This window comes from Drosophila innubila (assembly GCF_004354385.1).
Source record: "Drosophila innubila isolate TH190305 chromosome 3L unlocalized genomic scaffold, UK_Dinn_1.0 0_D_3L, whole genome shotgun sequence".
NCBI classification, from domain to species: domain Eukaryota; kingdom Metazoa; phylum Arthropoda; class Insecta; order Diptera; family Drosophilidae; genus Drosophila; species Drosophila innubila.
In genome coordinates this window covers 21133653-21148198 of record NW_022995376.1, presented here as the reverse complement: position 1 = coordinate 21148198, position 14546 = coordinate 21133653, and the positions used below count along the sequence as shown (strand labels likewise).

Genomic DNA, 14546 nt, shown 5'->3' with positions numbered 1-14546 from the left:
AGTTCAGCATGCACCGGTGGTCCCAGCAGTCGCCCTCTCTCATTCAGTCACTCACTCACCCACAAGTCGCTTAAACCGCGCTCTAAAATAAGAAAAACAAAAACAAAAACCGTAACAGCAGCGACATCGACAGCGGCAGCGCTGCAACGCAAGGCAAGCTTTAAAATAACATACAAAAGGGCCGCATGCTGTGCCGAATTCGAGCTGCTCCTGCTGCTGCTGCGGCTGCTGCTGCTGCGGCTACTGCTGCTGCGTCTCTGCTGCTGTGTCTCTGCTCTGAGTGCTCACTTCACTCAAGCTTTTCAAATGGCGCCGCGAGAGTATGAGTATAAGTATGAGTCTGAGCGTAAGTCATTTGTATTTGACTATGCAAGTGTGAGTGTGTGTGTGTGCGCTCTTAACATTGTTTGAATTTTGTAATAATTTTTTTTTTTTCATTTTCATTTTCATTTTGTGTGTTTGTTCATATGCTGCGCGCAATTTTTTTTGTGCTTTATCATTTGCACGCTCACTTGCTCATAGTGTGCGGCCTAAATGGGCCATAAGACTGAGCTGGGATAGGGGCAGAGGGCAGGGGGTGGGGGGAAGAGGAGGTGGGGCATTGACAACAAACAGCCGTAAATTATTATGCAAAGTGCTGTTAATATCGAGTGTGGAAAAGTGTGAAAATTATATGCGGGTGAACGGGACTAATGTGCCATGGGAGAGTATAAACATATGTGTGAATGTGTGTATGTGTGTGTGTGTGTGTGTGTGTGTGTGTGTGTGTGTGTGTGTGTGTTGTGTGTGTGTTTTTTTTAGGGAAAAAAGCATTAAAAGCCGAAAAGTGTGGGACTTGCACCCACTAAAACGACCGTTTCCTCTCGCGGAACCACCGCTAAGTATTACCTCACGAGGGGAGATGGCATGAAGGCCTCTAGAGTCTCATCTAGAGTTTGAATTCGAGTTGCGCTGTCTTTCAGCGCGACGCAACGATTTCATGATATCTGCAGCCATGTGGGTTACAGCGACCCAATTGTTTTATGAGCTAAGTAGGATATCTATAAAGTCAGTGACTATGAAATCCCAATATTTAGGCTTAGCTCTTCCCGTGTGTGTGTGTGTGTGTGTGTGTGTGTGTGTGTGTGTGTGTGTGTGTGTGTGTGTGTGTGTGTGTGTGTGTGTGTGTGTGTGTGTGTGTAAGTGGAGTTGGTGAAATCTGAGTGGAGCGCAATGAAAGATTAACGATAACAATCACATGTGTAATACTTATGTGGGTGACTGTTGCATTTAAGTGCTGTTAAAGTGTTGAAGGAAAATACGCTGGAATACTTGAGATATTTTTTTTCTCGTACTTAATATCTTGCCCTAGTTGTTGAAAAGTATTTTATTTATCATATTTTATGTTTAATTTATTTATTTTACAACACATCTTATATTTATGAATATTTTCCAACACTCATTGTGCTTCCGCCAAAGCAGCTCTTTAATTCACAGCATGATCCCCCTACAACATCCCCAACAGCTTCCACCCCTCGCCACACCACGAACATAAAAAAAATTAAAAATAAAACGCAGTCAATAATTGTTTTTGACTTTGCTTTGATTTGGTTTGTGTTGGCTTAGCCTTTGATTTTGCCTTTCCTTCTGCTGCTTTGGCGCTGCGCTCCACCGCAAATACACACAGAGAGGCGCCTCTCTCACTCTCTCAGTCTCTCGCATGCTCGCACAACACACATACACACACACACACAGTGTCAGATAAGTTTATTTGTAACGTACATATGTAGTTAGTCGTATTGCCATCTCATTTCCGCTTTGGCGCACTTGGATCATAGTGCCATCTCTTGCGCTCATGACCTAGATTCCGCAGCGTCAATGTGTGCGTGCACGTGATATATAAATACAAACGTGCGTCTGTGTGTGCGTGAGTGTGTGTGTGTGTGTAATCAATGCAACATGTAGAGAGCGCTACTTTTTGTAGTTGTTGTCATCGTTTGCTTTTATTTTTAATACTCTGTGAATTATTTCGAACGTTTTGCCATCGTTGTTGTCGCTCGTTCCGTCCTTCCGTTTTTGTTGCTGCTGCCGACGTCGACGTCGCTGTCGCTGCTGTCGTCGCTGCCATCGCTGCTGCTATGTCAACTCTGTTGTAATCTCTTGACGCTTTCGTCAGCAGCTAGCGTTGAGCGCCTTCGTTGCGCTCTCTGCCAAGCGCAACGCTTTTATAATTGCGGACGCCTTTTTGATGCTTAGCTTTGACTTTAACTTGCGGCTGCCTTTTGTCAAATTCAAGCTTTGGAAATCAGCTGCTGAAATCGAATGCGAATGACTCACATATGTTGTTGTACTTGCCTCTCTTTCACACTCACTGTTTTGTATTTAAGATTTGGATTTGAATTTGGATTACGTGCTTTTTTAACAATGTGCAACGTTGAACAATTGGGATTTGAAGAAAATGTTAAATTACGTTAAGCGTATTACAAATAAGATGACAGTGGAAGGGGAAGGTAGTGGGAAGGGGAAGTGCACACGATATGTGTTGAAATATTTGTTAGCCACACAAATTGAAGTACATGTGTGTGAGTTAAGGGAGAAATGAGTCAGACATGACGACAGCGTCAATTATGCAACTTCAGTTACGACTATCTGATACCCTGTGCTGAGATACTTCAACACTTTTCGACGAGAAAGTAGGCAACGATACTTGGATATATTTATATTAATGTGTATACATTATATTCTGTTAGTTAACAAATGTTTTATTCTATGCCATTTTAAAAAGTGGCTAAAAGTACAAAAAATAGGATTGCTTTCATTATAATATTATTTACATAATTATATGATGGTTTTTATTTTACACATAATTTGTTTATATTTTTATTAGTTTTATAACTTATCTTGCCGATTACGGTTTTTACTTTCGTCAAGAATTTTTGCAAATTTCTTTACCTGTTACAGTTTTAATTTTCGTATGAATTATGATGATTAAGCTTATTTCAATCCGGTAAAAAAAAAATGCAATTTTTAATACTTGATCATACATTAAAAGGGAAACCATTAATTAAAAATAAAATACAAAAGCCGGAACTGGCCTGAATATTTTTAATTTATTTAAATTTAGATAAGGTGCTAAATGCTACGAAGAAGACTTCAACTTATCCAATGTTTGAGAAGTATCTACATTTCAGCTTTAACAAGTCGCATATTAAGCTCTTTATATCGACTCTTACTTACCTGACGTTTATAAAAATTAACGTTTTTTTTATTGCTGTTTATATTCTACAAATTGTAACATTTTTATGTAAACATTAACTGCTTAATTTTTTTTTTTCGATAAAAACGATTTAAAGTTAAGTATTGCCTGCTTGTTTCTTGGACCACACAGCGTATACACAATATGTAGCAGCAAGCTACTTGAAATCAATCATACGTCGCATTGTACATAAGAGTTAAATTGATTTTTCAGCTTTGACTATCAAGTAACACATATAGCTTGCTCATGACTTGGTTTCCAATTGCCCTTCTGCTCAATTTTCCCCTTTTCATTTTCCCCTTTGGACTCAATTGACGTTACATCAGTTTAATGAGCGCTGCCCTTTTTTTTGTCTTTTGTCCAATTGCCCTGCCCACTCACGATTTAGAACTTTTAATTAGCCAAACACTTGTATCAGCGTTAAGAGACAAACCAAAAATGAAGAGGAAGCAGCAAAATGAAATAAAAGTATTAAATTACTCATACGCACCATTGACCTAAATTTAGGTCTTCCTTTTTGCTTTTGGTCTGAGCTTTAAATATAATAACAGTGGGCAAAAACAACAACTGACAGGCCATTTATTGATTTCCCGGTCAGGCGGTAAAAAAAGAGAAACGGAAAATTCAACCACATTTGTTGTGTTTGAACACAAATTGAACCATTTTACATGCTCACATCTGGGGGAAAAAAAAAACAGAAAAAACGAAAGTGTAAATAAATGTCACAGTTGAAGTAAGCTAGGAAATTATGTAAGCTGAGCATAAGAAGGGAACAACAACAAGTAAGCAGGTTGAGTGAAATGTGTGGGGGTGTGGGGAAAAGCCACTCACCTTAAGCTCGGGTCCAAAAGCATTAGCCAGCGATTTATGCGTTAATAAAATGCCTATAAATATTATAAAAATAATAGCCCGACACACACAAACACACAGATACATAGATACATGCGCTACCCGCATAAACTCAACATAAATTTGCTTGGCCTAAGATGGTTCAGCCGGAAAACCGTTTGAAGCACAAACAAACAAACAAACACACAGGCACACTCAAAGAGAGTGAGAGTGAGAGTGAGAGTGGAAGTGAGAGTGAGAGTAAGAGTAAGAGTTTTTACAGCGAATGAGAGCAGCTCTCACTTGAAACGACGACGGCAACAACAATGCGCATGTTGTCCCAGTTTTCACAAACTGTCCTTGACCTACTCCACTCAACCAAGTTGTCTAATGCGGCGGCAGAGTCGTCCAAATGTCTGTGTCTGTGTGTAAAAGAGTTGGCGAGCGAATGAAATGTCGTAATAGAAAGCTTTTCGAGTTGCCATGCCAGCAGTGAGCGCATAATGAGCAAAAGAGCAAGCGCTCTGCTCTGCACTCTCTTGTCTGCGTTTGGCCATGTGATGTTGTGACGCTAGCGTCGGCAGCGCAGCGCAGCGACGCAACGCAGCGTGGCGTTAGGCGATTGAGAGCGCACTTTATATGTGAGCTGTTTGTAAGTGTATACATATGTATTTACATACTCATACACGCGCGTTGATTATTTGTAAACAATACGCTTGACCTAAATTACAGTTACTTGTTTCGTACAGAAACAAAAACGACTTTGCAATTTTTCGTGTGCATTTCAAATGCACATTTTGTATGCAAGTGTCTGTGTGTGTGCGTGCGTGTCAGTAACAGCGCCACCTGCCGGCCAAAACCCCGCATACACCCAAATGCACGTTTATTACGTCTTTTAATCAACTATTCTGCTTCTGCTGCTGCTGCTCTGTCTTCGCTACTGCTGCGACTGCATCATTCGCAGCTGATGCCGGCGTCTATGTATTTATGTCGACCTCTCTCACTCTCTCTCTCTCCCTCTCTCTCTGCTTAAATGGGTGCATGTGTGTGTGTGTGTGTGTGTGCTTGTTTCTGTGGCGCGCTTTTGGTTTAACTCATAACAGCACCCACAACAAACCCCACCTCCCCTCTCAATCCCCCCACCCCACCAAACTGTCATTCGCACATTTTCGCTGTTGCCATAAGAATCGCATTTTTATTGCGTTTTAGTTTGCTGTAGTGCACACACACACGCACGCACACATATGCATATATGCATTTACATGCGCATTTGTAGATGTATTTGTGTATGTAACAATTTTGTTTTGTATTTTGTGCTTTGTTTTTGTCATGCTGCGTTGTTGTTGATGGGCGTGGCTTTAAGGTTGCTACTAGGATATTTTTGCCTTAGATATTCTGTCAAGATAAAACCATCTATTGTCACTGCTATTTGTGTTAGAAGATGCACAATATTCATATCTACAAATCTGATAGTTAACTCTATAATTCTTACTTCAATTCAAGTTAAACTTTTCTATAATAATCTTAAATTTTGTAAAATCAATTTAAACAACTATATTTTGCTGTGACTAGTACTATAATCATAAGTTCCTTACAACTTGTAGTACTTGGATGTTAAATAGATAAATATTGTGAAAGCGATTAATATTGAAAAACACTGAGATTTGATACATACTTCTGTAAAGCGTACATGATTTAAACTATCTGTAGTTTTTTAACGAAAGATTGCGTATATTAATGATTTAAATGACTTTAAATTTTCACTTAATAGAACATTAATTTAACAATAATTAGCTTCAATCGTTATCCTTTATTTTATTGTTTTAAAGACTCTAAATAACCTTTTCGAAACAAAACGAAAAATTGTATTTACAAATTAACATATAATTTAAAAATACAGAATATTGGTTAAAACAAACAGCGCCATATTTTTTAGGTGCTTGTGATTCTATAATTATAAATTTAAAAATAAGCCATCATTGATTTAATAAAGAAAGACTTTTAGGTAACAAAAATATCAAGTTGAATTGCTATGGTTAATTTATTTTAATATAATAATTAGAATGAACAGTTACACAAATTTTACGAGAATAGATTATAAATGAACAGCAACCAAGAAAAAGATAATGAACTCATCTTTATTTGCATACATTTTGGAATAGAGAGCTATACTATTTTTTTTATCTATTCAAAATAAGTAATAACTTTTTGTATTATTTGTTGAAATTCTTCAACCCTTCAATTTATGGCTTTATCTTTGGCAAATTTGGTCTAGAATATGTAAATACTCGCTTACTAGCACAACTTAAATATAACAAACAGTAGAACAGATCATAAAATTTGTTATAATTTTCAAAACCGCAAATTCTTTCATTTTATCTTCTTTTTTTAATCTGTTATCGGAAGTGATGACTTATTTCTGGATGAATTTTATATTTTTATATTTTATAGAAATTGCGTTGAAATTTTATCTTAATTTAATAATTTTTTAATTAATGTAATTTTATTTAATTGCATTCTTTAATTTCAATATTAATTTTTTATTCTAGTGCCACAACTTTAACTTGTATACATTTAAGTCACTAGCCACTTAAATATTAAATTGTAAAGTTATACATTTTTTAAATCTAAATAAATTAAGTTTAATTTTTACAATTTAAGTAACAACATTTTGTTGAAATTAAAGATGTTCTTTTGAAATGTTTGTTTTTTTATATAAATAAATATTTTGAAAGTATTAATTACATATTTTATCTAAATATTTTCCAATATGTATGAAATAATTTTTAACTAAATATATATGTATTTATTTTATTTTTTTTTTTCTTGCAGCTGTTCGAGCGGATCGCATGCGTGGCGGTCGGAACAAGTTCGGACCGATGTACAAAAGGGATCGGGCGCGAAAGCTGCAGGTGATGCGTCAGCGCCAATTGGCGCTTCAGGCGCTGCGCAGTTCGATGGGATCGGACATAAAGCCGACGCCTCTGTCGCCGGGTTATCAGCAAGCATATCCAAATATGAATATTAAGCAAGAAATACAAATACCTCAGGTACGAGTGAAAGCAAATCGAATTTTAAAAGGAATAACTTTGTATAACTAATGGAGTTTCTCTCTCTCTCTCTCTCTTTCTCTATTTTTATAGGTATCCTCACTCACACAGTCGCCGGATTCATCGCCTAGTCCCATTGCCATTGCTTTGGGCCAGGTTAATGCGAGCGGGGGCGGTGTGATAGCCACGCCCATGAATGCCGGCAATGTGAGTGGCGGCAATGGCAACGGCAGCTCCTCATTGGGCAGTGGCAACAACAACAACAACAATACCAACAACAACAGCAGCAGCAGCACAGGCAGCGGTGGCAGTGCAGGCGGCGGAGGAGGAGGAGGAGGTGGTGGCAACAACGCTGGCGGCGGCGGCGGTGGCAACAACGCTGGCGGCGGCGGCGGTGGCAACAACAACAACAGCAACAATGGCGATGGCCTGCTACGCAACGGAAACGGCAGCAATGGCAACAGCAACAGCAGCTGCCATGAAACCGGAACTGGATCTCTGCAGAACTCAGCCGAATCGAAATTGTGGTATTTACTCAGTACAAACAACCCGAACAATAAAACTCAACCAAATCCAACCGTCTACAAAACTCAGTTACCAACGAACAAAACAAACATTTTATTTGCCGCCTACAAAGTGTCTTTAAAAGTGTAGCAAAGTGTATACTGACAGTCGGCTAAAAGCGGACGATATTCATCATAGATGAAAGTGGCATCGATAATCTAGAAATGGTTCTAAGGTGTTCATTACAAATTATTAAATATTAAACTTTTAATATACACTCAATTAAAAGTTGACTTAAAGCAGGATGCTATATATATCAAATACAATTAGACAAGTAGTAGTTTTGACAAGTTATAAATTCACTTATATTGCTGCAAAAGTCAAATGACTACTTGATTTTACATAAATTTATTATTATATTTTTAAAAATAATGAAAAATTAAGATCAATTTGATTAAGTACTTCTAACCAAAAAAATTATATGTGAATTTTTGGTAAAGGTCTATGCTGCAGGGCCAACTCCAAATCAAAAAAAAATATCCCAAATAGACGTCAATGAATCAGGAATTTAGCCATAAAAAAATTAGATTGGGGCCTCAACTAGTTTTTTTTTTTAAATCTTTGAAGTTTCCGTGCAAAATTGCCTATTTTTGTTGTTGATAAATGATAAATTACCCTCTATTTGGGGTTTTTTTTTTTTTTATTTGGAGTTGGCAAAATAGACTATTACCGAACTTTTTTTATTTTGTAGAAACAATTACTTGACTAACTGTATGTAGCATTGATTATCTAGAAATGACCTTAAAATGTATTCAAATATAATGTAAGTTGTAAGGTCTCGATGAATATTTATCGATGATGATTGGAAAATAGAGTTCAATGTTTATATAATAGACTCTATAACCTATTAGAAAAAGAAATATTTTTTGTTTATATTTTATAAAAAAGATAGTTCAAATAAGTGCAAATTTTCAAAATAATCTACATCCGGATTATTGTAAGATCTATCGATCTGAAAGAGCTTTCCAAAAAGACTATAGGATTAATTTAAGCGTTACTCTTACATTGAGCGCTAATTTGATTAGATTCTAGTTGATTGACTGATGTGATATAAATCTGTTTAAATGAGAACAACTATGATCTATCGGTGATCAAATATGTATCATTTTAAATAAGAATGTGCCTATAAAAATGATAGATATCATAAGCAATAACATACTTAAATTCAAATATTTTCTAACTGTTGATAACTAAATCAGATCTTATCAGCTTTCAATTAAATAATGTATTAAACAGCATCAATATTTATCGAAAATCTATAATGATCGTTTTAAAATTGCCGCAGTTAACTTTGCTGCATTGAAAAATGCTTCGTATAACCACAATAACAACAACAAGAACAACAACAAGATTAAAATGCAACTTTTTTACTACTCTCCCTTTCTCTCTCTCTCCCTCTCTGTCAATTTTAAAGCTTTGATTCTGGCACACATCCATCGAGCACAGCCGATGCGCTCATTGAGCCCCTGAGGTGAGTTGAGAATGAGGAAAAGCTTTTGTTACAGTTATATTGAAGTGTTTATGTGTTGCCTTATTTACAGGGTATCGCCAATGATACGTGAATTTGTGCAATCGATCGACGATCGGGAATGGCAGACGCAACTGTTTGCGCTGCTGCAGAAGCAGACGTACAATCAGGTGGAAGTGGATCTCTTTGAGTTAATGTGCAAAGTGCTCGATCAGAATCTGTTCTCGCAAGTCGATTGGGCAAGAAACACCGTCTTCTTTAAGGATCTGAAGGTATGTCAACAAAAAACAGCAAAAAAAAAAAACAACCAAACACCAAACGCCACAAACCACAAAATGTATCACAACCAGTTTTCAAGCTAGGGGCCAAGTCTGCGACGTGTTATGTAAAACTCAAATTCAAATAACAAAAACAAAAAACTAAAAAAAAAAACCAAACCAATAACGCACACAAAGCAACAAAACGTAATGGCGCAGCAGCGGCAGCGCTGCGACTGCGACTGCGATGACGACTACTTAAATCTGCATTGAATTTCGATTTCATTTGGCGTCTGACCTACTTAGCAAGCAAAGCTGAACCAGTCAGACTAAGCAGCGCAGCGACGCAAACGCCAACGATGACTGCGACGCTGACGCTGCTCGTCAATGACGCAACTGAGCGACGAGACGACGTTATGCTACGCTCACACAAAACGAACTAAAAGAGCGCCAAAGAGAGCGAGAGAGAGAGCACAGGCCGAATGAGAGCGACAGCCAGAAGAGCGCGTGTTGAAATCAAGCTAGGCTTTACCACACTTGTTACACCCAGAGAAAAAATAAATTCAACAACACAGCTAATGTTCACCATCATTCATCAAATGCATATTTGTAAGCTGACAAATGACAGTGAGAAAAAGCGCTTATTTATTAATGGAAAATCAGTTGAAATTAAAGAAAAAAAAATTTAAATGTTAAAATAATTATATACTAATTAGCAATTAGTTTTAGTTAAATAACAGCATTTTTATCTCAGTGTAAAATGGCAAAACATACCCAGCTGGAATCGTTTACTTATTTTTCCCCATTTCGATCATTTTTGCAGGTGGACGATCAGATGAAGCTGCTGCAGCATTCGTGGTCCGATATGCTTGTACTTGATCATCTGCATCATCGCATACATAACGGTCTGCCGGATACGACGCAATTGAATAACGGTCAGGTCTTCAATCTAATGAGCCTCGGCCTCTTGGGCGTACCCCAGTTGGGTGATTACTTCAATGAGTTGCAAAATAAACTGCAGGATCTAAAGTTCGATATGGGCGATTATGTGTGCATGAAATTCCTAATACTATTAAATCCAGGTGAGTATCTCGAATCTGTAAACAAGCCGCAAATAGAGGCGCCACTAAAATCGTTGCATTTCTTACATTCCAATTTGCAGATGTGCGCGGCATTGTCAACAAGAAGACCGTCTTGGAGGGACACGAGAGTGTGCAGGCAGCGCTGCTGGATTACACGCTTACGTGTTATCCCTCAGTCAATGTGAGTCAATGTTGAGAAAGGCATTCAAATTACACCTGCAAAATTTACATTTTTATACCCGTTACTTAAAAAATAAGTAAAAGGGTATATTGTGTTCGTTGAAACGTATGTAACAGGGAGAAGGAAGCATCTCCGACCCTATAAAGTCTATATACTCTTGATCAGCACCAATAGCCGAGCCGATATAGTCCTAGCCTTCTGTCCGACTGTCTGTCTGTCTGTCTGTATGAACAAAAGGATCTCGGAGACTATAAGAGAAAGAGACACCAAACTTTCACTCACAGAATTCTATATACCCCACGCAGATCAAGTTTGTTTCAAATTTAAGCCACGCCCCCCGCCGCCCCCGCAAATCGCGAAAAACCACCACACTCACGGTTTATAAGATAATTCGTTTTTTGTGGTAATTTACGTTATCTATTAGTAATATCTATTATACCACTAAATGAAGTAAGTAACGGGTATCCTATGGTCAGGATCACACTATAGCCTTTCCGACTAGTTTTATTTTATTTTTTGGTAAATCATTACTACACAATTTTAAGCGATTTTTATTTAATTAATGTCAGCTTTTAGCAGTTTCAGGCAGTCTTTCAATTAAAAATTAAAATTAAAGTATAAATATTTATTATAAAAACTAAAAAGATAAATCAAAATCAAATTCAATAATATTCAATAATACTATTAAATGATCCAACATTTGTTGCATCAAAATGCATTGAAAAGTCTTAATTTGTAATTTTTAAGCTTTACATTTTTTTATTTTGTTGTTTCTTTTAAGTTAAAAATTACCAAATATTGTTAAACATATGATTTTTAAACATGCATTCAATACATAATATTGAAAGCTTAGTTCATAGTCTGAAATTAAAGAATTACAAGCTACATATAACTATAAAGTACTTTCTTTGTAACAGCCACGAAAATAATTATGTGCTTTTTTCTGCACATGTTTTTGCGTTTTTTTGTGTAGAATCGAAAAAATAAAAAAGTACATATTTTTTGTTAAGTGAAGTATTATTAAATTAGATTAAACTTAAGTATGCAAATGGAATTGAAATCTTGAGCGAAAGTAGATTAAATCGTACAAATCTACAAATACAAACTTATTGCATTTATATTTTTTTATAGAAGAATAAATTTTATTATAAATGAATAAATAAAGTAAATAATAAAAGAATTTAAAATTAAAATTGAAAAAGTACAAACAAATTACAAACTTATAGATTCCCAGATTAAGTTAAACTTCAGTTATTCTGCCAAATGCTGTCACAGTGTTTTAACGTTGCATACTTTTCTGCTGATATTGCAGGACAAATTCAGGAGGCTATTAAACATACTACCGGAAATCCACGCCATGGCCGCACGGGGCGAGGAGCATCTCTACTCGAAGCACTGCGCGGGAAGTGCGCCAACGCAGACGCTGCTCATGGAGATGTTGCATGCCAAGAGGAAGGTGTAAACATGTGGCCGCAATTAGAAATCGAGTTCGAATTCGAAATCGAAATGCAAAACCGATGGAAATACTTAAACAAAATATATGGAAAATGTGTAAATAACAAAGAAGGAAAAGCAAAAGTGAAAAGCAACAAGGAAAAACAAAAACTTATTTGCTATGCGAAGAACATGTATAATGCATGTAAAATAATGATGCATATAAAGCAGAAAGATCATCACTACCACCAACTACACTCACACACACACACACACCTACACACACAACCACACATTTGTTGATTCAATGTTAATTAATTATTATTATGTTAATGACTAGCTTTAGCCTATGTTTAACTAATTGATTAATTTGTCTTAAATTAATTCGTGTTAATTTTTAGTCGTGTCCTCTGATAAAGCAATTCAAAAAACAACAAACAGAAAACCGAAAAAAAAAACCACAACAACCACTACCACTAAACTACCCAACAAAATTGTGGAAAGTGCAATGAATAACTTTCTTTAGAAAATAACAAAAAAGAGCATAACAAATTTTATTTTTATATAAATCTACTATACACACTTATATATATATATAAATGGTATATATATCTATTTTTACGTGAAGAAATTGGCGTAATTTTAAGCGTCCTCGACACCCTCCCCCTACCCCATCCCCCACACACTCCCCTTTTATAAACAATTCAATTCTATAAAATTTTTTATTATGGTTTTCTCTGTCATTTTATTCGCGCCAAGTGTCTTGCATAGTATTTGCGTCTACTCTAAAATGAAATAACTAAAACAAAGTATAAATTAAAAAAAAAAAAAAAAAAAAACAGGAAAACAAAGCAAATTTTAGGTGTTCATTATAAATAATAAATACACACACACACTTACACACAGAGATATGTGGGTAATTATTATTATATGTATGTAAATCAATTATTATTAATTTCTTGTTTAAGTCTAAAGTTTATAAAACAATGCAAACAACTACCTACAACTACAACAAAGCAAAACAACAACAAATAAGAAAAAGAAATCCATAAAATAAATTCTCTTAAAAAAAGTGTTTAAATATAATAAATATTAATTATAGCATAGTTATATATATACACTTTATCTACATATGTATGTATATTTAATTAAGTTTAGCTGCAAAAGTTTAAAGTGTTTGTAATTTTATTGTTTAAATGTTAAATACGTGTAAAGCTGCTTAATTGTAAAAAAAAGTAAACAAACAAAAGAAAGAACCATTCATAAACATTATTCTTAAATATATTTTATTTTTTATGTGCAACAATACTAATTTCAAGTTCAAAAAAAAGGAAACAATTGAAGCGCTCTTCGGCTTGCCGATGAATTAGATTTACTTGCAGTTAGAATTGCTGTCAAATTTTAATTATTTCAATCTCTTAATATATTTGCTCATTCTAAAAAATAGATAAATTTGATCTGTTTAATACAGCTTTTCGATCTCTAAGATCACATTTTTCTCCTTTTTTAAATTTACATTTACTGCAAGTTTGTTTCAAATGTCTTTAAGAAATGTTAATAAACAAAAATAAAAACTTTTAATAGAATGCAAGAAATTAAAAGAATTTTGTATGCACGGCCAAAAATTGGTGGGCTGCGGGAGGGTTAATTAGTTGACACAGAAATATGGCAACAAATTACTAAAAACTTAATTGTATATTATATTTTTCGGCATTAATAAAATTGCAAATTGGTTTTTGGTTCGAATATTTTTTATATAATACATATTAGTTTAATGCATAATTTAAGAACAAAATCAATTTTTTTCTGCCAACCTAAATTTTTTTTAATATGTTTTGCCCCTTTTTTTGGCTTTGCATTGCGCTTAAACAAAATGTACCTTATAAAATTAAAATAATTAACACAGACACAGTTATATTGCATATATATAAAGGCAGCGTGTAAAAAAATTTGTTAAAAATGTAAAAAAAAAAATATAGAAGTGAAGATACAAAAAGAATGCAAAATTTATGAATGTTATGAAAATTATTGTTAGACGCAAGAATTGTGGACAGCGAAAGCAGCGAGTAAAAAGGAAAAAAGAGTATAACTTTTGGAAAGACTAGATATATACATATATATATCTAGATTTCTAGATGGGTTATATCTTCTGTACGTATTGTAAAATATATATTAATATTAATAAAAAAAAATTAAAATAACAAATCATTTCAAATGAGTTATAAAGAAAATGCAAAGAGCTGAGTTAGGTATAGGCCAAGATTTAAGGTACGTTAATGGATATGCTACACATACATAAACATATATATATATATATATATATATATATATATAAATATATAATATATGTGTATATTTCAAGATATTTATGTATATGCTGCGACGTCTAACGTAAGTGGCGGCATATTGTTAAAAACAAGTTCAAAAAATTTAAATCTATAAAAACA

At 34.9% G+C, this 14546-nt stretch overlaps 1 protein-coding gene across 1 annotated transcript in view; it reads left to right on the top strand.

The window, feature by feature from the left end:
• LOC117787729 (nuclear hormone receptor FTZ-F1) overlaps nucleotides 1–12639 on the top strand; it is a 50515-nt gene extending 37876 nt beyond the window's left edge. Inside the window, exons 4-10 of the mRNA XM_034626329.1 lie at nucleotides 6896–7113; nucleotides 7207–7640; nucleotides 9092–9148; nucleotides 9219–9417; nucleotides 10226–10484; nucleotides 10565–10665; nucleotides 11978–12639. Of these exons, the coding sequence (XP_034482220.1) occupies nucleotides 6896–7113; nucleotides 7207–7640; nucleotides 9092–9148; nucleotides 9219–9417; nucleotides 10226–10484; nucleotides 10565–10665; nucleotides 11978–12127 (1418 nt within the window). The 3' untranslated portion in view covers nucleotides 12128–12639. The remainder of the gene's footprint in view (nucleotides 1–6895; nucleotides 7114–7206; nucleotides 7641–9091; nucleotides 9149–9218; nucleotides 9418–10225; nucleotides 10485–10564; nucleotides 10666–11977) is intronic.
• Nucleotides 12640–14546: the final 1907 nt, after the last annotated feature.